Source organism: Erithacus rubecula (assembly GCF_903797595.1).
Source record: "Erithacus rubecula genome assembly, chromosome: 6".
Taxonomy (NCBI): domain Eukaryota; kingdom Metazoa; phylum Chordata; class Aves; order Passeriformes; family Muscicapidae; genus Erithacus; species Erithacus rubecula.
Genome location: NC_136688.1, coordinates 36896087 through 36920001, shown reverse-complemented (window position 1 = coordinate 36920001; position 23915 = coordinate 36896087). Strand labels below are relative to the sequence as shown.

Below are 23915 nucleotides of genomic sequence, written 5' to 3'. Positions count from 1 at the left end.
GTTTTTCAGAGATGGTAACCTTGAACCCATTCTGATACCCTGCTAAGACTTATTATGTAAGTATGATTTGGGATTCTTTCATGCATGAGATAGGGATCATACTCCAAGTAACATTTTGTATTTCTTCCACCTCTTTCAAATTCCCTTCATTATTCCCCATGCAAAATTCCTAGACCTGGAGGCATATGGTGGGTGGAAGAAAGGGTGTGGCCATGTCAACAGTGCTTCATGCTAATAGCAAAGGGGAAGATTTGCCAGAGATTGGCAAATGCCAAGGACACATATCACCTATTGAAAAGTTGCAAAGGCAGCAAATCTCCTTTGTCAGTTATTCTGGGAATAGATGTTAATGCTTCCACTGCAGATCTGCTCTTTATTGGCAGCTTGTTGAAATAAGAGAATAGGTTTATCAGAGCTGGAGTTTCTGATTGGAGAAAAATGAGGTAAGGGAAGTAGGTTTCTTTCCTGTTTGGAGGGCTCTGGAGGTAATTTTGTTAATTTCTGTATTTTTTGTCTGAAGGAATGGGAAAAGCCATGAGCCACTGAAGGTCAATGGATATGATATGAGACACAAACTGGCCAAAGCCAAGATCCTGTCCCTGACTCGATGCTGAATCTTTGACACTAAATTAAGCATTATGCTGCATAAGATGCTTGCATTTATTGTCTTTAGTCAAAAGCTTTGTTTAACCAATTTTTGGGAGTCATTGAAGTGATCTCACAAGTGTCGTGGTTTAACCTGTAGGCAGTTAGGCACCAATATAAGTTACCAATATCTGGCCTAATGTTTTACTTTGAAATTTTAAAAATTGCATTTCTTGGAAACACAGGTGAAGGAAAAGAGAAAATATTAAGAGAAAAATTGTCTCCTTTTTTATCCTTCCTCACTGAACAGGATAGGAATTGAACTATAAGGTTTTGGGAGCCTTTGTTTTCAGTACCCTGTGTTACATTTTGAACATGAACCTGAATAAAATTCCACTCATAACTGCTTTCCCCAGCACACCTGGGAACAATATGAGGCCATAATAATGTCATCCACCACAGCTTCGTGAGCACTGCAGCCCCATGAATGTGTTGTGATCCTCTCCCCTACAAAGGGATTTAGTTCAGGAACAATGCAGCCCCCAAACTGAGGAAATTATGGAAAAAATCCTTTAAAACTTATAATCTTATTTAATGATTTCACATAAAGCTAATGATAAAGTGGTAGAACAAAAAAATATATAAGATTATGTATTTCTCATATGAATTATTTTAGCTTGACTGTGAAATTCTAAACTTAGTAGAAGACAAAGAAATTGGACATACATGTGCACATTAATGTTCATTACCAGACTTTGAGTTATACAATCCAAACTAGAAATGACAATGAATACACACATAGAATAACAAAAAATGGCAATGGTAACCCCCAACAGCCATTTTTACAGAAAGATCCTTAAGTGAGGTCAGAATTTATTTACTGAAATGCAAGGATTGTGTAATTAAACACAAAAAACTGTGCTTCAGATTTTTCTCTGACAAGAAAGCAACGACCTCTGGATGCTGATGTGCATCAAGAAATAGTATTTAACACTTTAGAAACATTAGTGTGCTTTCTTTTATTGCAAAGACTATTTGTACTGCTTTGTAAAGCTGATATCATGAACTAAACATACAGAGAAATAAAGCTTATTTTTTTGAGGAAAATAAAATTTTTCTTCATATTAATACAAAAGATTTGAAAAACAACATGTTCTGGCCTTAAGCATCAGACTTACATTTTGTCTTTTGTTATCACTTACAATAGCACTGCTGCTTGAATACCCAGCCATATCAAATGTAAGTTATTTGTATATCTCTATCCTCTCAGGAAATCTTGACCTTGAAATAGAATAAATATGTAACATGGGTATTGGGTTTGTGTGTTCATAGCTAACACCACCAGTGCTAAAAACCATAGACATTGAACAAAAACGTGCAGAAGATGAGATTGTGCAGTGCTGTTTGACTCATTGTTGCAAAAAGAGAAATTACGGTTTAAATGTTTTGCTGTCTTTGAATGACCCTTCATTTGTAATTGATTCAGCTCAACAGACTGCAATTCTCAAACCATCAAGATACAGAACTTATTTGTCCCATGTTTAAAGTATGCTTCAGTTACTCTACCAAAGTCAAACTGTACAGGATAGGACCTTTTCTGTATGAGTGCTTTAATAATGTGACACATTAACTTAGGGTCTGAGATGACTGGTTATTTAGACTGAGATTTTTAGAAGCAAATCATATTTAGTGTTTGTTGGCCAGCTCTACTAAAGGAAGTGGATTACACATAATTCAAAACCTATAAAGAAGTCCACAGTGGGCAAATCAATAGAAATTCTTTGAATGGCTACTTGAGGCAACTTTGAAAATTCCTTGTGAGTAGTCATACCCACATACAGGCCAATTAGAAAACATTCCTTGAGATACATGCATTGACAACTAAGGACATTATCAGCTGCAGTCAAACTGGTAAACCTTGAGGAATGGGATTTTTTAATGAAGACTTCAATTCCTGTGCTTCAGTAAGGCTACAGATCTCTGATGGCAGGAGAGTGGGGTAAAAAAACTACGGTACATGACACGGGTTCTCCCTTTTGTCAATAGCTCAGTGTGAAGCTGGGCCTGAGCCTTAAAGATCCCCAGAACAACAGAGATCAACTTTAGACCTATGAAAGGTGAAATAAGCAGGCTTGGAATCAAGGAATCATATCACAATAAGTTGAACTCCGAAAAGGTTTAGAAAGTCTATTAAACTTGCTGCCTGATGTCACCCATAAAGAGGAAGGCAATGTATAGGGAGGACTCAAGAGCTTTTTCCTCTTCCTAGTCCCACACAATTGATCCTAGGGACATATTCACTGTGTTTCTTGTATGTATGTAAGTGTGAGAACATGAGCAAGTGAAGCCTGCAGGAGAAGGAGCATGAGGGACAGAGTCAGTTTTCTTTAAAGTAAATAATCACTCCTGCTTTCAAAAGGTCTAGAATTTTGCTTTGTGCATTAATCTTCTTCAAGAGCACTAACACATGAGTTATAAATTAGCTGTAGGGCTGAAATGATAAACACTAATGTGACAAGCTGGGAAAGGTATCTAGAGACTGAAGATAGGTCTGATTTTATTTAATATCTTTATTTAATATTTAATAGTAGTGTGATTAGAGGAAAAATATCGGAAACACACTGGAGACATTTGCAGAGGATTCTTCCCTGAGAAATGTTTCCATCTTGTATTAGGGACTCATGTTATACAAATGTATAATATGAAAGGATTAAAGGAGTTACGGGAAATAAAAATAAAACTACAAGACTGATCTACAAAAAAATGAAAGGTGGAAGTGAGGGAGGAAAGCCCAGAACAAGATACTCAAGGCTCTTCAATTGCCCTCTATTGCTGATGCATATTGACCACACAATAACAATCTTCACTGAAACTTGTTGTCCAGAAAATACTTCTTATAGCATGACTGATGAAATACTGGATCTTCTTAATGATTCTATGAACAGCAGGAGAGCCATTTAAACTAGAAAAAAGACATGCTAATTAGGCACAAGCTCAGGAAAATAATCTTATTTGTTAGCTTTGTGACTTTATTTTAAAGCATGGGCAAACAAAGGGCAGGGAGAAGGGATACGAATTTTTCACAGCAATATACTGTGCTCATGAATGTAATTTCAAAAGCTACATTTCTACTAGATGGAAAAGAAAATGAAACAAAAAAAAGGGGAAAACTTTTAATAAAAGCATAGGAAAAGAGAAGACGAGATTCATACTTGAAGAAAGAAGTAGTGATGAGCAAGAAATGACCAAGGGGCTAGCACTCCCTGGGCAGTTCCACTGTGAGAAAGAGAATGTCAAAACATCACTGTGCCTCTCAGCAGCCACAGTCTGGGTGCTGGTGTTGGCCAAAATAACTAGATTCAACATACCTAATTGGCAATATCAATGTGTAGTTTTTTACTCAGAGACAACTACATAAACTACTTTTCATAGTCTATACAGGGAAGCAAGTTTTACTAGAGTGAGTCAGCTCCTCACAGAGTAGGTATGTACAACAGGGCAAACAAGGGCATCCCTAGCACAAACATGAGAGATGGACTATGCATGGCTAAAAGTGATGGAATAATGAAATGTGTGAATAAAAGCAGGATCTTGCAATAGGGAGAAAAAACCAACAAATTAAAGGAGGGAGAAAAACCTTCAGGGAAAGCAATGAGAAACCCATCCAAGACAAGATAGAGCATAAGAGAAAGAATAATCAATCCTCCACTTTTGAAGCTATGCTACTGGGTGTAAACCACACAATGGAGCCAGACATTTGGGTGACCATGCCTGTGCTGTCCAATGGAGGGTCTGCTGTTCTGGGCTCTGATTGCTCCTTCTCCAGACTGCCTTTCATCTTCAGTAGAGCAATAGTTTGAAAAATGGCCAAGGAAGAAATGAGCTGCTGTCTAACAGGCACAACGGGGTGAAGACACTAGCCTTTGGGACTGGTAACCTCATATAGACTACCACAGGAACCTTAGTCCTCTATGTTAGTGAAAAAGAAGACAACCCAGTTATGTTGCTCACCTAGTTCTGCTATTTTGTGCAATTTACACAGGGATAACATAATGAAAACTGATCCTGAATTTTCCAGCACATTTCTTGTACATTAAAATCACATATTTGGGCAAGTGGAAATGATAGAGTTCAAGTTTGTTTTTTCTTATTCATGATTCATCTATAAGTACACAAATAAACTAAGTAGTCACATCAGACCATCAGAGCTACCAGAAGCAGTTGTTCAGGAGAGTTTCCTAGCCTGGACTAGTGAAAAAAGGAGCTACAAAACTAAGTGATGAGAAGGGAAAATCCCACAAAATATCAAAGTTCTCAGCTATCAGGAGGTTGCAAACAATAAATGATTACTCTCTAAAAATTAACATTTCCTGACAGATTATTATTGTGTCAGAAAGCTGTAAACAATCATAACAATTGGCTTTGCTCTGTGAAAAATACCTTGACCCTGACTTTTTACTGTTTTCTCAAGTATTCCTGGAGTAACTTCTGGAGTCAATACAGTTGTATTCCAGGCACCTACCCTTTAGAAACTAACCTTGAAAGAAACATGAATATAAGTTATTTAAACATAAGAATCTTCCTTCTTCCTCTCTCATACAATCACTTTGACAGGGATTTTATCATGTAGGTGGATACTGAAAATGGTTTGTTTTTTTTTTTATTCAAACACTCAGGGAAAGCTTCAGCCACACTGAGTTGTCTCAGACAATGGAGAAATCTCATTTTCCCCCAGTGCTCCATAAAAATCTTGTCTTGACAAACGGCAGCCAAAAGGAATATTGTCCCCTAAGTCTCTGTGGAAGCCTCTGTTTGCTACAAGCTGTATTTCATCAGGCTGCTGGCTGAGAGTCAGCCATACCATCTCCTCACCTTGTCAGGAGCCTCCTGGGCAGCGTGAGCAGGATAATGAGCTATTTATGACCAGATTTCCAGGCTATCTGAGGACAGCTGAGTTGGAGTTTAGGTGAATGGTCACAAACAGCAGCTACCCCACCTAGTGTCGATCCAAAAGCTGCACATCAGATGCATCCATTGGGGATCCGTGGGGGATACCCTGGGGAAGAGTGGATGCCAGAGAAACACGTTGCAATGCTCCATTGTCTCCCCAGCATGTCTCAACACAGAGACCTCCTAGAATGCCTCTTCCCCCCACACAAATGGCTGGAGAGAAACCTCCATGCTTTCTACTTTCCAGACCAGTCAGAGACCGTTTGAACAACTCGTGCACTTATTGAGCAACCAAAAAAATCTGTGCCTCTAAAACAGCCTTTACTCATATATGCCACTTTCTCCTTGGCTCCTTTTCTCCTAGTTCTTCAGTTCTGCAGATTCCTTACAACAAGTGGACATGCAACTGGATTTGGAATGGAAATATACTTGTGTCCTTCATAGTCATAAAATTGTCTTCTCCTGGACTATTACTTGGTCTCCTCAGCTCTCTGGAAAAAAAACACTGAAAGAGAGAGAACACTCATCCATGCAGATGAAAAAGGAAGGATGAGGCTTAGAAATGGAAAGTAACAGGTGAAGGAAGAGACAGAGAGAGAAGACATTTGATTCCCTGGGTTGCATTTAAAAGAATGATTATGTCACTGATCACTACCAGGTCCCACCTGATCAATTCCAAATCTCTACTTTTTCTCAAACCTGTGCGATCAGTAGAAGTTATGTATGCATATAAAGACTGGAAGGTTTGTAAATCCTTGTTAGTTATCCATTCAGATAACAATCCAAACAGAGATATTGCAGTATACAAAGAATAAAGATCATCATAAAAGTTGAGATAAAACTTTTTCTGCAGAAAAAAAGAAAACAAGAGATGTTTACTTGTGTGTCTCTGTTGACTTGAAAACAAGAAACAGATTAATTTCATATTGTAATAGTAAATTTAAGCTTGCAGACATTTTATGATGGTTTACATTGTGTGTATGTGTTGCCTTATCCACAGTACTTCACAATTCTCTGTTTAAAACTGATTGTACAGAATGGTCTTGTTCACCAAATAAAAGGATAATGTACATCTCATACGGAAACAGTGAATTTTGGTTTTTCAATAAGAGACTAAAAAGCTAAAGGCAATCTGATCCCCTGTTAAGGACCATGCATTTTAGAAGAGTATCTTTAAAGTGAAAGTCAAGAATACTGCCAAAAACACTGAAGGAAACAAATATGCATGGAGGGAACAATGGCTAAAAAGAAAAACACTACCACTTTTTATTCAATTATTTTTAACCAGTAGAGAGAGAATGAAGTGTTTAAAAAGTCCCAAGGTCCACATGATGTGTCTGCTAGGTTTTCTATGCTGAGTTCTGGGATGCCATGACAGTCTCTGGTGCTGTATCTGAGGTGGCTTCACAAGACACAGGAACATCCTTTTGGGAAACAAGGGCTACTGCCCAGGCAGATTCTTGCCTGTGGCAATGCCTCAGTCTTGCCTCAGCAGTGATGAATATGTAGTCAGCTCAGTGTAATGATTATTTGAAGGTTTTCTAATGCAATGACACAATATGGCTCGATCAGACTCTCTACTGCTCAAAAGAGTTCTGCAGATTTTCTCTTTTGTAAGGGTATCTATAAACAGAGATGGGTAGAATGTAGTATCTATAGCTGCTCCTAAAATTTGGTTCAAGTTGTTTCCCAGCTACATTGATTTCCACCTCTCTGTCTTCTAATGTAAGAATCTAATCAATGTTGGGCTTTGGATACAAACCTCCCTAATAGCTAAGAATGAAACTCTTCTCTGACAGGTAACAAATGTGGACATTGATTGACCAAGGCAGGTCAGACACCTTTCAGAGCCTGGAAAGCAGTCATAACATTCCTGATGCTAAATAAGACCCAGTAAGTCCTGCTGTGGAGACAACACGACTGATTTCCCATTCTCACCCTAACTATGTACACGAGCATTAGTTTTTCATACAAGAGGAGAACATTTGTGTCAACTGCTTAGACTGTGTGATGGAGCAGAGTTCTGTGAAATACCTGATGTTCAGGTGTACAGTTTCAGAGGTTTTTTCTGCGAGTTTCTCCTCCCCAGAAGGAAGCAGACGATTAGATTTTTACCTAGACTTTTACCTACTGAAAATTATTTTAATAATTCAGATCAATTGGTTTTCTTTATTCATTCTGAGACTATTGCAAACTGAAATTTCTCCTAGAGAAGAATTTTATAATCTTTCAGAATTCAGGCCATTTATCTAAACAACAAAGTTCTGGTGAAATTTCTGCCTCTGAAAAAAATTTAACATCTAAGACTTTCTCCACTTCTGCATTGAAGCAGAGAAAAGAAGATTTCTGGGAGAGAAAATTCAATTTTTTATAACATCAGTTTTAATTAACAATACAAATGGGAAATGATATCCACCTAAGGCCCTGGAGGGCAAAGATGTGGCAAACTCCCTGAAGGAGTTTAAATTAGATTTGCTCAAAAGAAAAAGATGACAATTAAAAAAAAATCTACTGAAAAATATATTGTTAAATCCAGTTTTAAACTTTCCCTCCTTAATTATAGTGTAACATTTATAGTGGGGTCTTTATTTAGTTAAATTCAGATAACTTTCATTGAGTTTGCAATAAAATACTTGATAGCAGGGAGTGGGGGGAGGCTACAGAGGGAGCTCCTGTGAGGAGTTGCTAAAAGCTCCATCTATGTTGAACAGAGCCAGTGCCAGCCAGCTCCAAAGGAGACCCAGCATTGGCCAAGGTCAAGCCCATCAGTGACAGCTGTAGCACCTTGGGAATATCATTGTTAAGAAGGAAGGAGAAAAAAGTTAAGAAAAGGCAGAAGCAAATCTCAACCAGAGAACAGAGGATTGAGAATATGTGAAAGCAAGAACTCTGCAGACACCAAGGTCAGTGAAGAAGGAGGGGCAGGAGGTGCTCCAGGCACCAGAGCAGAGATTCCCTGCAGCCTCCAGTGCAGACCATGGTGAGACAGGATGTGCCCCTGCAGCCCATGGGGGTTCACAGGGGAGCAGAGAATCACCTGCAGTGCCTGGAGCAGCTCCATGCCAGAACGGGTGGGAGGCCAAAGGAGGCTGTGGCCCCATAGGAAGTCAACATTGCAGCAGGATACTGGCAGGACCTGTGGAGAGAGGAGCCCACGCTGGAGCAGATTTGCTGGAAGGAATTGTGACCCACACTGGAGCAGTTTGTGAAGAACAGCAGTCCGTGGGAAGGACTCACCTTGGAGAAGTTCATGGAGGACTGTCTCCTGTGGGATAAACCACATTCTGGAGGAGGGGATGGGTGTGAAGGTTCTTCCCCTGAGAGGGAAGCAGCAGCAGTGAAGAACAGACTGTGACCCCCAATGCCATCCCTCTGCACTTCTGAAGGGGAGAAGATAGAGAAGCTTGGGAATAAAATTAAGCCTGTAAATGGGGGAGGGGTAGGGATAAGGTGAGTTTTTTTAAGATTTGGGTTTACTTCTCATTATCCTGTTCTGATTTGCTCGGTCATAAACTCAGTTAATTTCCCCAATGTGAATCTGTTTCACCCATGAAAACAATTGGTGAGTGATCCCTTCCAGTCCTTGTCTCAACCAAAGAGCCTTTCATGGGATTTTTTCTCACTCCTGGCTAGATGAGGAGGGGTGTGATGGAGCAGCATTTGTGGCTGCTAGACTTCCAGCCAGGATCAGCCCATCACATAATGTAGGAAATAAAATTTGCAATGTAAACATAGAAAGATCAACAAAACTAGGTGAAAGAAATCCAATAATTGATTGAAATTCAACCCAGATAGGATGCTTATTTGCAGGTTTGACTATGTGGGCAATAATTCTGATTTTTCATTAAGAGTCATGGCATGTCCAAACCTTCTCTTCCATATTTCTGGGCCACTGATTCCCCTGAGTTGCTTGTCCTAATTTGTCTCCAGACCTACTTCCACAGCAGTTTATTCAAGGTCCATGGTGGTGAAGTACAGAGCCATTTGTCTCCAGCTTCCCTCACAAAGCCCTAACATGAGCCTCAAGTGGTGTGAAGGGTAAACATAAGGCTACCAAGTAATACTAAATTTAGGGAAATAGCCACCCTTGGAAGGTAAAGTGCAACAAGGCATTACACATGTCAAAATCTCATGAAGAGAAAAACATTGCCATTTCAGAGAAAAACATTGCCATTTCAGAATATAAACTTTCAAATGCCCCTTTATTGAGAGAAGAATGGAAAACTACTATGTTTGGCTTGTCATTCCCTCTCTTCCCTCAAAGCACATTGAATGTTGGATCATGTTTGATTCAGCAAAGTTTATACCTACTGAACAGACTTCATCATTTATTATGTAGCTTACACATTTATTCATCTACAGAAGACACTTTGTGCTCCACAGGAAGAGGTATTTTTTGCTTTCTCAATGCATTTCATGTAGATGTGTTTGAAAGCATTTTCTGTGATCTTCTAAATATGTGTGTATAGATGTTATGTTCTGCCATGTAATTTCTTCCTCCTTTTATAGCCATTTTATATAAATTGTACTGAATGCTGATTAAAAATTATCATGCACAAAAACATACTTCTTGATTTAAAATCAGAGGTAAAAGACACTGCCTTACTAGAAAAGGAAGAAACACAGAAAATTAAGCATGTCCATTTAGAAGAGGGATCAGAACTGAATCTTATTTTCCAAGTAGCCAAGAAAACAAATCATATAAGAATCCAGACCTCTGACCACCTCTGAAGGGGAAAGCTAATGGAAACAGCACCTCACTGGGGACATTACTGCATATCATCACCTAACAGTGACCCTGGGGGAAATGAAACTGAAGAGAAATGGAGCTGGATGCGTGGGAGGTGAAACTGTTCTCATCTCTGAATGCAGCAGAATAGTCTAATTGGATATACAGCACAGCAAAATTAATAAACACCAGAGGAAAAATATTTTCAAGCTTTGTAAAGGAATGACATGCAGATTGAAAGAAAGGCGAAGTCCTGTATTTCTAGCCATTTTTGATAAATGCAGGGTACATAATGATTTAGTCAGAAAAGGAAAATTTAGAGAAGCCCAGCAACTGAAGGAGCTGCACATTCAGCAAAGTATTATGCCTTGCAAGGAACAGGCCATGGAGAGCTGAGCATCCAAAATCCATTGAAAAGTTTCTACAGAAACCAAAATTTTCCAGATATACAAACATTTCACACACCTTTTTTCTTTTTGCTGAAATGGTTGGTTGCTTTAATCTGTAATTTTCCTGGGCATGAAGATTCAGCAGCCTGTGCAATACTGTTGGTACTCACACTGCTGTGTGTTATGCAAGAAAGGTGTTCAGCAGTGAGGCTGGTACCTCCTTGCAAGTTGTTGCACATCCTCTGCCACCAAAGCCAGCTCCTGTACACTGCCAGTGCTGGTCAGCTCTGAAAGGGGCATAGGAGGAAGGGGAAGAAATGCAGTGTGGCTGATGATTGTCATCCTGGTGCTGGGAGAGGGTTGATGAGAGGCTGAGGATCAGGAGGTGGAACAAGGCACAGGTCCGGTACAAAGTCAGCGCTGGCAGCCACCAATTGCTGTCAGAGCCCTGGATGCAGGTAATGCCAAGAGCTTCAGCTGCCATCCCTGCCATCAGCAAGGGCTGCTGCAGCAAGAAGTACCCATAGGAAGATCTGTTTGGAAACCTCTGCTTCATGTAATATGTATTTCCATTTGATGTTTCCAGGCTGCATTCAGGACCAAGTATTTACACTGCAAAAGCACCAAAATCCTATAATGAAAAGCAAGTACTCTTTGATAGGTTTTGCAGTGCAAGCTTTAAATGCTGTAAGTACCAAGATTCTTCCCACTGAATTTAAATGCCTCCTTATTTCTCACTCCAGCAGAGTCCCAGGCCACAGGTGGCCAAATGGCAGGGTGGACCCCTGCCTGCAGATGATGGCAGTGTACATGCTCCTGAGGCACCATGGGCAGCCCTGCTTGCAGTCACACAAGGAGGGACTGTGGAACTGCTGGGCTACCATGGCAGTTTTCCTTTCAAAATGTTTTTAGGTACTTTGTAGCCAGTGCAGGCACAGGGGCCACTGAGGTCTTCATTTGTCTGCAGCACTGTGCTTGTGCTTTTAACCATAAGTTCTGCCTCTCAGCCTCAGCAGCAAACTGCACTAAGTTGTGCTACCAGTGAGGTCAGTGTGGCCAGTCAGGCAATGTCTGGATTTGCAATCCTTCATTAATCAGAAAAGATTTCTAGAAGGAGATTTGGACCCATCTATTGTCCATACGACCATAGGCTACATCTTTGCCTCTTATAGCACATCAAAATAGTCTCTCACCCTGAAACTTCTGTTATTCACAGAGTGTTTTGAGCTCACACAGACAAGATGGGATGGAAGTGTCACTTTTGTTACACTATGACGCTTATATCTCACAACTGGACAAATCTGTGATGCTCTCTCTGCTGTCTGGTCCCTTCCCAGGGTATATAGAACCGAAGCTGGCACCTCTCTGGAGTGGCAGAGCTGGCACACTTGTGTATGTAGGTGGCAAAATGGCTTCCTCCTTAGTCCTGTGCTAAGAGCTTGCTGAATGAGTTTGACTCCACAGACTCAAGGACAGGCAGCTCAGGTTGTTTCCTCCAACACTAATACGTAAACAAGTTACTCACTTGGTTTTTTTCAGTTAATGTTATTCAGAGAGAGTAAAATGCTGTAGAGCATTCATTCTGGTTCCAGTTGTGCAAATAGAGCATGTATAATTACCAATGTGGGTAGCAGTCCATCTCATAGCCTTACTTATGCTAGTGAAGGATATTATCTCATTATATCAGCTTAGCAGCCTTCTTTCCCTGGAATTCAAAATAAGCAAGGCTCATAAAGGAATGATAAAACAGCTAATTATAAGGGACATTATTTTAAAAACTGAATAGTAGTCAAAATCCATTAATGGAGTATTTTACATGATTAAACTACTTTCAAGAAAGTATCTAGGCTTTTTCAGCATAAACATTTCTACATTGAAAATGTAACTTGAACCTAATTCTATGGTCAGCTATTTTTTGAATAAGTATAATATGTGCTTTCATTTATGACAGGGCAAAGATAAGTGAAATTTTTAACTTCATTATGTCTATCATTCAAAGTAATTTAGAAGATAATCCTGCTACATGGAGACTCTTCCGTACTACAATGCTAATAATGACTAATGTCTGGGAAAATAGAAAATAGAGCTGCTAGCAAGGACCTGTTTTAGCATATGTTTTAGGATTTCTATTTGAATAGAAAGTGCTGTTCTAATTCAAAGATAAAATACTTCTGGACCTTCAGAAATTTGTTTGGTGTGTTTTTAAGGTTACAATACAAAGAAGCTTTAGTTTTCCTTCCCAGCTCTTGTTGCTTTTTCAACCCAACTGAACCTCAAGCTGAACTACTTTCTTTCCTTCTTGCTGATCAAGTCCAGGAAGAAAGGTTCTGCACGGCTGAGCCCATCTTTTGTTAAATCTGGGAAACCTTTCAATAAACATTTTGTTGCAAGTGGTGCTGTGCTACCCATCCCCTAGAAGTACGGGAGTCAAATAATCCTGCCAATGGAAAACCAAAGAGAAGACAGGTTGCTGGTGGGATAAAACAGAGGAAGACATGGACATCAGCTGGTTTCAGTAAGAGCCAGCTCATTCAGGAGCAGTTATGTTCTTCACACAGTTGCAAGGGTGAGAGATCTCTTTCCATTTTTTAAACCATTTTTCCTGGGTTACTGGTTCTTCTGGGGACAAGGAAAAGGTGAAATATTTTGATGAAAAGAAAAATATCCTATATTTTACACTGTACAATTCATATAAACAAACATATTTAGCAGAGTGAAAATTATAGTGTTTGAGCAAAGATATGGGGTGCATGCAGTTAGAGAAAAACACTGATGCCTATTCGCCCCAGAAGTAAGTTGGTGCTGCAAGTAGTTGTAACTCATTTAATTATCATTTAACTATGAGTTACTCATGTAACTCATGTAACTATCCCCCATTTAATTTCTTGTATAAAATACAGGAACTCTGCTACATATGACAATACAGGTGCCACTGTATTGTATTACAATTACAATTATATTGTATACAGGTGCCAGTGTGGACTGCTTTTAGAGCAGACTCTTTGAAAGATGGAGTATTGCAGTGTAGTGCTGCTGATGGAACTTGTTCTGGTTCTAGATGCCTGACCTACAGACTTAGAGATGATGGGAGCTGTTGTCAGAGTTGTGAAATTCTTGGCACAGGTCTCATGGCTCAAGAGGAGCCTTTCCTGATATGTATGCCATGCATAAATACATCCCACTGTACAATAAACTGCTTAGAGCAGGAAATGCTTGAAAGACTGATATTTGAAACTGAGCTAGCTGAAACTGGTAACTGAATTAAACTCTTTCCTGGCAAGAGGAATGCACCTGTTAAATCAGCACCCTGGGCCATATACATACATTAGTAACTGGTTAACAAAACCCAGCCTCAGAAATAATGCTGCAGAGTGTAGAGTTATGTTAATGGGTTTGGTATGAGGACCAATAAAGTTCATTGTTGAGTTTAGCTATAAATGGCTTCCTTTGTGCTGCAGCTTTTTACACCAGCTTTTAACTAGAGCTACCAGTTGTACTAGCCAGACTGAGGGTATGATCTACCCAGAGACACTGTTTCCAATTAAACGAAAAATGGGCATCGGAAACATACCTAGGTTTGCCCTTGGACTTCTCTGCTTAGGAGATTTTTGTGTCCTGTCTTCCAGGAAAGGAACAGAAGCAAAACAAAACAACATCGATTAGGTTTTTTTGGGTTAGTTGGTTGGTTGGTTGGTTGGTTGGTTGGTTGGTTGACTGGCTGGCTGGATTTTTTAAGACTTGAGAAATGTTGATTTTTAAGGCTCACATAACAAATAAACAAACCACCTGCCACTCTGAGTGGGCAGTTGGGTCACTCTGGCCCTACCAGGCCAGCTCACTGATTCATGTCTGCTCTACCTCCAAGGGCTACATCCAAGTCATGGATGGCACTTACATCTTCGCTTCCCACACTCAGAGAAGAGCATGGGGCAAATAGGCTGCTCCTGCAGAGCAGGGACTGAGAGCAGCCCTCATGGGATGCATTCATGAGCTACAAGTTCAAAAGGTAGGAAGCAGCTGGGGAAGAGGCAGAATCAATCTCAAAAGACATTTTTTTGAGTGAGAATCTTTTATATATATGACCATCAACTAGCAAGAGCACAATTTGAAACTATTTGACTGTGCCACTGTAAAGCAAGCTCTTGGATCAAGCACAAATTATTAAACCATTTCTCTTGATCCAGGGGCAGGCAAATTTCACTTTCCCCAGCAAGGGGAAAGAATCTTGCTCAGAGGCAAATCTACCTCTATGAGAAGATGTTGAGGAGGAACTGCAGCAACAATAAAAGAAGCTAATCCTTCTCCTTAGATTTAGAGAAACACACAGTGAAAACGGATGAATATCCATGTAATTATATCCCAAGGGAAATTAAGCAAATTCCCGTTCTGTTTCCTCATTTATATGATTTAGCCTTAGCTGGGGTGAAATTTCAACAGCAACAGCAGCAAGTCTGCCGGCCCAGGTGAGCGCCAGCCCTGGCGGCCCGGGCCCGGCGCTGCGCTTTCCCCGGCGGCCAGCGGAGGGAGGCGGCTGCAGGTCCCTCCGCCCCGGCGGAGCTCGGCTCCGGCCCCGGGGCATCATCCCTCCCCACGGCTGGCAAGGCGTGCAGCCCACACCTTGCGCTGGTGGCCCTGCCTAGATTAAAAAGTCAAGGGCACAATGGGACAGGTGGCCGCTTCCTTCCGAATTAAAGCCGCTGGGAGAGCTCGGGTCAAACTGCAAACGGAGAAGCAGAGGGGAGGCAGAAAAGAATTTGGGGGCAATATCCAGAGCACTGTGTGACTCCGAAATCAGTGACAGCAGGGCATCCGCGGACAAGTCCGCCTGAAGCCGCGCGGTTTGCGCGGGTTGCCGGGCTCCCATGGTCATACACCGGGTACGTCGGGTCGCGGCTGCCTGGCCCTTCTGGGAGCCGAGGAGCAAGGAGGAAGGGACGGGGTTCCTATCAGTCCTCCTGCAACTTGCCCTCGGGATTTACTGTGAAAACAAAAGCAAAATAAACAACTCCATTCTCCCTGGCACGAAAATAAAGCTCGGGCACCACAAGGGCTGGTCAAAAGGACTCCATTGTCGTTTATAAATGAGATATTTTTGCAACCGCTAGCCCTTCCCCGAGCCAGCTGGGAGTCGCCAGTATCCCTGGAAGCGAGACGTAGCAGGGAACAAAAGGCAAACTTCGAAATGACACTGAAAATAAAAGGGAGCTTTGGTTACCCCCAGGGTAAGGTCGAGGGGGAAAAGTCGCCTGTCCAGCAGCGTGCATACTCCCAGCGGGCTCGGCCCCGTGCACGCATCCCCGAGGGCGCGGGAGGGCCGGAGCCGCGGCAGGCAGCACGCACAGGGCAGGCTGCTGCAGCTGCAGCTGCCCGGGGCCCGCGGCGGGGCGGTCCGGAGGCGCGGCGAGGGCTTCGAGACCAAACCAGGGGACAGCGAGCAACGAATCCCCCGCCGCCCGGCCCCGCCAGCCGCGCTGGAACAGAAAAGGTCTGGGTAAATCAAATTGCTGGGGGTGACCCCAGCCCGCCCCTCCACTCTGCACCCACAGGCACGCCCATGTCCGTCGCCTCCGCGTCCAACCCCACTCGGGAGCCGAGAGCCCCTTTTCCCGGCGCCGGCCCGGCCGCAGGCCTGGGCGAGGGAAGGGGAAGGGAGGGCGGCGAGGTGACCCACTTAAAAGCCGAGTTCCTTTTTGAAACACTTAAGAGACGACAGGGTTGAGGACTGTGAATGTGTGCGTAAATATATACTCATGCATACCCACTGCCGGAGGTATGCACCCCCACGCTTGTATGTGTGTGTGTAGGCATGTCTGGGAACACACACAAAAGCGCATAACTCCTCAGACAACTAACTAATAGCTATACCTAAAAGCAGATAAATAGATAGATGCCGGCGGGATTCTGCTTCTAGGTTTATACTGATTAAAAGTATTTTATGTCTAAATAAAACGTGCTTATATTTTAAACTACATCTACAGGCTAACTTTTTGCAAGTTGTCTCACTAACCACCTTCAACCACCTCCGCATAATCACCTCTATCTTGGGTATATCAAAAGCGCTTCGGGGCAACAATAATGTACTGACACTGTTGCGGCAGTGACAGTCTACTGACACTAAGAAAGCCAGATGTGGAGGGTTTATATTAGTAACTGATAGTTTCGGACGAGGCGGTCAGACCGCAGTTCGCACATCGGGGCGAGTGCTGCTGCTATCCACTCGAGGCTACTGGGGCGCTCATGCCTACAAACAGCGCTTTTCCGCAGGTCCCCCCGCCAGGCAGCCGCGGAGGGGCGCGGTGCTGCTGGCGGGCCGAGGGGGGCCCCGCTCCCCCGCCCTGGCACGGCGGCACCGCTCCTCCGCCCGCCGCCGCGGCCCCGGGAGCCCTGCCCTGGCACCCCGTACCTGGCCCCACCCTGGCCCTCTTGGCCGGGAACGGCCCGGCGAAGGAAAGGACGGGGAGGGTGTCGAGGACTAGGGCAGGAGAGCTCAGCCGTCCTCCGGCAGCTGGGGGAAGAGGGAAAAGAGCTGAGCAGAGGCAACGCTGCCCTCGTTCGCACAGAGCTTTGCGAGTGGGGCCGCCAGGGACCGGTGGTGAAGGGGGCCCCAGAACCCCCAGCTGCGAGATGCTCCACGCCCTGGGCAGCTGGAGGAGCAACTGTGCGTGCTCTGCGGAGGGGTGAGGATTTTCGCTTTAGTCTTTGGTGGTCTTGATGGTTGCCTTAGGTTCCCACGCCAGGGGGAGAGGTTTCGACCGGTGTATTGAGGGGTTTCTCCCACCCTAACGAGATAGCCAGGGCAGGGGGGCTTTCCCAGGGCGAGGAATTGTCCCCATGAGCCACAACAGGCGTTTGCCCCCACACACACCCAGAGCGCTCCTTGCCGTGGAAGCACTCGCAGGGTGCGTCTCTGGGAGGACTCCTGCCTTCTCACACGCCCAAGCATGTGCTTTCCAGATGGGGAGCGGCTCCCACCGCCCTGCCCGTGGCCGCCAGAGACACAAGTCTGCCGTACACCATCACTACAGAAACCTTCGCTCCCGGCGTAGGTGTGCTGGGCACATTCTCCATTCTGGGGTACATGGGGGAAACAGAGGGTGTATTACACCGACACGCACAAGCAGTCAGATGAAGTTTCTGTGAGCTCGCTCACGGTGGGTCGAGAGGGGACAGTTGCGACAAGCTGCCTCGGTGGTGCCATTTTTCCAGGTGGTCATTTACATCACTCTATGGATGTGTTAGGCTTATACTGATGACCAGGAGCAAAGAAAGAACTCTGTCACAGATCTGCTCTTGCCACCTCTAACTCGGACCTCTCTAGGAGCGGCCGGCCCCGCCGCAGAGAGCTGCTCCCGGGCTGTACGGCTGCGGGCAGGGTTGGGCGGAGGGGGGCGGCCAGATGTGCACCCGTGAGGGAACACGGAGCACCTCATGGCTTTGGATCAAAAAGTTACGCCTAGAAAGCGTCTTTCTTGTTGAGAAAGAATTTGCGTGCGGTTTGCGTGGGACCCTTACCCTCTGCCCTCCGAGCCCTCCGAGCCCTCCGAGCTCTGCCTGGTCGAACATATTTGATTCCCCTTGGGGAGGCACAGCAGCTCGTATAAAAAAGACATTGTTGTCTTTGGAGAGCCCTGTGCGCACTTTCAAAAGCTGATCCTTGAGTTCCCAGCCCCCGCAATCCAGTTGATGAGGAAACGCTCTGCGGTCTTGGTGGCACCGTTTCCATTGGGATTGGCACCATTTGATTGACAAAGTCTCCCATTCTTCCACCTCTCGAGTGTTATCAAAAGGATTGTGTGGGGTCAGAAGCTATTGAAGGGACGTCCGTGTAGCTGCATTTCTGCAAACACGGGGTGAAAACCGTGCTTTTCTCATGAAAATGCTTCCACCAGGCAGAACGCATCTCATCTTCCTTGCTCCTCTCCTTAGCATTTCTTTTTAACTCGAGTGTTTTACTAAGCAGCATCGCCAGGTAAACGAACATATCGTTAAAGGCAGCCTAGGCATGATTCTGTCGGGACGGCCACCCTCCCTGGAAAGCTGGGAGCAGCCATCTCTGGCAGACAAACTCCTGTGGAGGGTTTGAAAGAAAAGAAAGAGTGAAGGCACAAGGAACCAGCGAAGAAGTTTTCTCGCCAGTTGTCCATGGTGTGACTCGCTCCGTTATAGCTCATTTGGGGCAGAAAAGCAGGTGTAGAGGCTGACCCGTTTCCTTTACACCACGTCGATCTAGCCGGGCTAAATGTAGCTGCGCCTGTACGCGGGCCGGTGTACTCCTAACTCAGCGGTCAGACGTGCACAAGAGAGTTTCACCCGCTTCCCAGCAAAGGTGAACGAAGAGCTCTCGTATTAGCTTCCCTCTGCCAGACCCCGCGCAGAGCCAAGGCCCGCCTGGCTCGGGATAACATAACCGAGCAATGTTTCGGAGGCGATTTAACCTGCGCTCATTCGAGTGAGAGGATAAATAAGGTCTGGCAGGCGCAGCCGGGGGCCAAAGGGTCGTTCGGGCGGCGCAAGGCGGCGGGGAACCCCACTCCGCTCCCCGCGCCCCACTCCACGTTCCCCGTTCCCCGTTCCCCCCTCCCCGTTCCCCGTTCCCCGCTCCCCGCTGCCCGCTCCGCTCCCCGTTCCCCGTTCCCCGCTCCCGCGGCCGGAGCTGCTGCAGGGCCTACCCAGCTGCCCCACCTCGCACTCTGTGCATGGGAACGGAGTCGCTTCTCCTGCCCCACAAATTGCGCGGTCACTCGCCACCTTTCGTCACTGACTAAAACCGACCAAGCCGTCGTTTTGGTGGATCCTGCAGTATTTTATTTTTTTTCCTTCCATCCACCCCCTTGTTTTAAAGGCTTAAAAGATGCTTGGGGATGGAGTGACTGATAAATTCGGGGTGAAAAAAACCAACCACAAACCCCAAACAATCATCACGAAAACCACTAAGGCAATGTCGAGTCTCTCTCTGCGTAGAAACAAAACCAAATACCATACTCAAAAATACGCGCAGAAAATGGATACAACGGGGCGGGAGGGGGGGTGCGGGTGGGGGGTAAAGAAATGTTCCAGAGATCTGGAAAGACAAGATTGAAAGGTTTTAAAAGAAAAGAGGAAAAAAGAAGAGGTAAAAACCAAACGCCTTTCTAGCCAAACGTCGTCCTTCTCTGCCTTCGGTGACCCAGCAGACTCACAACCAGCCCACTTCGGGATATTCAGCCTTGAGGGAGCTAATGCCGAAAGAAGCAGCTGAGATGATGTAAGAGAGCTGGAGGCCTGATTGAAGGAAAGTTCCCCCGATTATATTTGTGTGGAAAAGCTCACCTCTTGCAGAGCTCTAAAGTGTAATCAAGACTGAGGCTTACACTTGAAGGATGTTAACTCTCATACGGGAACCTACTTTCTCCTAAACGGTTTCTTGCCTAGTGAATGAGAGCCTCCCAATTGAAGCAAAATGATCCTTATGTACTAATATCAAGCACAGCCACAAAGCGACCGGCTATTTATGCTGCCACTTTAGACAAAGATATTTAGTTATTCCCGGGTAGCAAGTGCACTTTTGCATTTTTAAGCACGAACCAGCCCAGCACAAACATATTTACAAGTGCAATTACTAAATAGTTACTTGACACTTCAAAGTCCCAGGGTTAACTGTACCTTCGCTGTAATTTTCTTAATATTCAGGTAATCGCTGTATTAAATTGTGGTTGCCAGGGCCGTAGGCCGGGTGTGAAACACTCAGGGGAGGTTTCTCTCCTCCACCCGGATCACCCCGAAATATAAGCTTTGGAGACACTAGGCGTTGAAAGATTTCTTCAAAGACACGAGTGACATTAGCTGCTGGCTGCCTGTACGTGTGCGTGTGGCTGTGAATGGATAGCTTTTGTTTTCACACCGGATCCGAGAACAGATCCGAAAGTGCCAGAAATTGCAGTTTATTGGAAACTACAGGGAATTCATTGGCAAGGTCGTGTAGCAGATGACCGGAGAGGTCTTCTCCATCCAGCTCTCGTGCTGTATAAATAACCTTAGAAAGCAGCTTCAGCTTCAGAGGGACCACGAGAGACTGTGAGAGTCTTTGCCTTTGAGAATATAACAAGCGACATTTTGCGCTAACCTATTTTTCCTCGGTCTCTCGCCCCAAGCAATTAAATTGCTGCTTGATTTTGCGAACTTTTGTCTTCCACCCCGCTCTGAGATATTGAAAAAAAAATCCCTAGTTGAAAGGAATTTACGGGTTTGGGAAGAGAAACGATCTTTGCACTGAGTGTCTTAGGAGACATAGAAAGTGTTCCCGAGATGCGAAACCCCAAGCGCTCGTTTAGCCCCAGCCGGCCGGGGCATCTGACAAGGCAGTGCGGGGAGAGCAGGGTATGGGGAGCTGTGGCCCGGAGAGAAAGATCTGCCCTCCGGAGAGTTGTCCTCCCGGCGGCGGAGCTCCTTCCGGACCAAACTTAGTAGGGGAAGAGGGAGATTCTGTCCTTTGGCTTACTGGCATTCCACCCGTTTCCCCAGCTTTCACAAAGGCTGGGCTGACAGCCTTGCCACCCGGGAGCTGTTTTTAAATCCTTTCACGAGTCAAATGGTGGTCTTTTTGCTTTGCCTTCCATTTCCCGTCCACGATATTGCCACCCCCAAGGAAAGAAAAAAAAGGAAAAAAAAAAAAAAAAAGAAAAAAGAAAAAAAAAGAGTTGTGCTCACGGGGTCTTTCTTTCTTTTTTTTTTTCCCTTTCTCCCGTCCTCTCTGTCTCTCTCTTTTTTTTTTTTTTTTTTTTTTTTCCTAAAGATATAAAAAAATACTGACAAGTAAAACTTAAAGGTGTTTACCTTGTCATCAGCATGTAAGCTAATTATCTTGGGCAAGATGTAGGCTTCTATTGTCTTGTTGCTTTAGTGCCTATGCCCCGCCTCTGGTGGCAGCCTAAAACCTGGCGTCTGGCTAAAACAAACGAAAGGCAGCCCTGAGCCTCCACTCAATCCAATTAAGGCGGACTTCGTCCACTCGGTTACGTGTACATCCAACAAGATCGGCGTTAAGGCAACACCAGAATATCTGGCAAAAAAAAAAAAAAAAAAAAAAAAAAAAAAAAAAAAAAAAAAGATTTGCCTCCCCTTCCTTTTTTTTTTTTTTTTTTTTCCCCAGCCGCCGAATCATGTCGATGAGCCCAAAGCATACGACTCCTTTCTCAGTGTCTGACATCTTGAGTCCTTTGGAGGAAAGCTACAAGAAAGTGGGCATGGAGGCCAGTAACTTGGGGGCTCCCCTGTCAGCCTACAGACAGTCTCAGGTTTCTCAGCCGGCCATGCAGCAGCACCCCATGGGCCACAACGGAACAGTGACTGCCGCCTACCATATGACAGCGGCAGGGGTCCCCCAGCTCTCCCATGCTACGATGGGGGGCTATTGCAATGGGAACCTGGGCAACATGAGCGAGCTGCCGCCTTACCAGGACACCATGAGGAACAGCGCTTCGGCGACAGGATGGTACGGCACCAACCCGGATCCCCGCTTTTCCTCAAGTAAGTCAGCCCGGGGCTGGGTGGCCGAAGGGGGCTTGCAGCGCAACTGTCCCGACACACCGCGGGAAGGAGGCACGGGGGGTCCGCGACAGGGTAAAAGTCGGTCTCAAACCCATACGCGCCCCACAAACCCCAAATTCCTCCTGCTGCCCCAGGATCGTGCCGGGTCCTTCCACCCCCGCCGGTTGCACGTCAGCCTGCCGCGGCTGCTTCTGCGGGGCAAGGGGGTTGGAAGCCCCGCTGCGGAGGGTAGCGGGAGCCTGGCTCTCGCCGTCCAGCGGGGCGGGAGCGTCGCGGCCCGGGGGCCCAAAGGGAGCCGGCGGTGCCCGCCCGCCCGCGCGCAGCCCGGCACCGGGCGGGCGAGGGGGGAAGTCGGAGGCGCCGTGGCCGCGTCCCGGGAAGCGGCGGGGGAGCGGGAGAGTCCTCTTCGGCCGGTGCCGGCGGAGCCGCTGTCCGCGGCCGCTGCGGCGGTCACATTAGATACTTTCTCGGCTGTCCCCCCGGGCAGGACGAGGGGAGAGTGGTCGCCCTTATTCACCGGGGCTGGGCCGGCAGAGAAGGGGGGCACGTCTCGCCCCAGGGACGTGAGTCGCTGTTTACCCGCTGAGCGCGGGTGCCCCGAGGCCGCGGCCGGGGCTGGGCTGCCGGGGGCTGCGGAGCTCCGCTGGGGGCAGGCGGCGGCGGGGGCTGCCGGAGCGCGGGGCCGCTCTCGGGCCGGGCCGGGCCGAGCCGAGCCGCCTAAAACGTGCCGCCTTCTCCCTTGCAGTCTCCCGCTTCATGGCGCCGTCCTCGGGCATGAACATGGGAGGCATGGGCAGCCTCGGCTCCCTGGGAGACGTGAGCAAGAGCATGGCCCCGCTCCAGAGCACGCCGCGGAGGAAACGGAGGGTCCTTTTTTCGCAGGCCCAGGTTTACGAGCTGGAGAGACGTTTCAAGCAACAAAAATACCTCTCCGCCCCGGAGAGGGAACATTTAGCCAGCATGATACATCTCACCCCGACTCAGGTCAAAATCTGGTTCCAGAATCACCGCTACAAGATGAAACGCCAGGCCAAAGACAAGGCTGCGCAGCAGCAGATGCAACAGGAGAACGGCTCCTGCCAGCAGCAGCAGTCTCCCAGAAGGGTGGCAGTGCCAGTGCTTGTGAAGGATGGCAAGCCCTGCCAAGCAGGCTCCAACACACCCACAGCAGCTATCCAGAGCCATCAGCAGCAGGCAGCTACAACGATCACAGTGGCTACCAATGGCAACAGCCTCGGACAGCATCAGAGCCACCAGACAAACAGTGCGGGGCAGTCTCCAGACATGGGACAGCACTCGGCCAGCCCTTCCTCTCTGCAGAGCCAAGTCTCCAGTTTGTCTCACCTAAACTCTTCTACTTCTGACTATGGCACTGCCATGTCTTGCTCCACCTTGCTATACGGTAGGACCTGGTAAAAGGATTAAACAAAGAAAAAAAAAAAAAAAAAAAAAAAAAGCAAAAAGAAAAAAGAAAAAAAACCCCAACAGATTTTCCCAGTTATACAAATCTCTGTCCTCTCCAAACTACTGTGTGCTTTTTTTCTTCTTCGTTTTTTTTTCTTTTATTTCTTTTTTTTAAATATTATTATTTTTTTTTAATTCCATTTTAGTGCTCCTCTCCCTTTCCCCCGTTTTACTGAGTGGTCTCTGCGAACCTCTAAGAGAGAGAGACACTTTTTTGTCCCATTTTATTGTTACTGTTGATGGTTTTGGGTCTTTATGTTTTTTCTCCCCCA

General features: G+C 45.6%; 1 protein-coding gene and 1 long non-coding RNA gene across 3 annotated transcripts; one reads left to right on the top strand and one right to left on the bottom strand.

Annotated features, from left to right (window-relative positions):
- Positions 1-810: 810 nt before the first annotated feature.
- Positions 811-21788, bottom strand: LOC306804095. 2 transcript variants are annotated; one of them, XR_013774797.1, is made up of 4 exons: positions 21466-21788; positions 8773-8915; positions 8573-8671; positions 811-3547 (listed from the first exon to the last, which is right to left on the bottom strand). It is a non-coding gene; the product is annotated as an uncharacterized lncRNA (long non-coding RNA). The 2 variants fall into 2 exon arrangements; XR_013774798.1 differs by lacking the exon at positions 8773-8915.
- NKX2-1 (NK2 homeobox 1) lies at positions 17033-23635 on the top strand. Its single transcript, XM_079310245.1, has 3 exons — positions 17033-17330; positions 21782-22158; positions 22925-23635. The coding sequence occupies exons 1-3, from the start codon at positions 17278-17280 to the stop codon at positions 23593-23595; spliced, it is 1101 nt and encodes a 366-aa protein (XP_079166371.1). The 5' UTR covers positions 17033-17277; the 3' UTR covers positions 23596-23635.
- The last annotated feature ends 280 nt before the right edge of the window (positions 23636-23915 follow it).

What these genes read in the sequence shown, in the direction of transcription:
- NKX2-1 (XM_079310245.1), top strand. Translation starts at nt 17,278, where the DNA reads ATGCTCCACGCCCTGGGCAGCTGGAGGAGCAACTGTGCGTGCTCTGCG. An exon ending in TGTGCGTGCTCTGCGGAGGG is followed by an intron (nt 17,331 to 21,781) that starts GTGAGGATTTTC and finishes TTTTTTCCCCAG; the next exon opens with CCGCCGAATCATGTCGATGA. An exon ending in GGATCCCCGCTTTTCCTCAA is followed by an intron (nt 22,159 to 22,924) that starts GTAAGTCAGCCC and finishes TCTCCCTTGCAG; the next exon opens with TCTCCCGCTTCATGGCGCCG.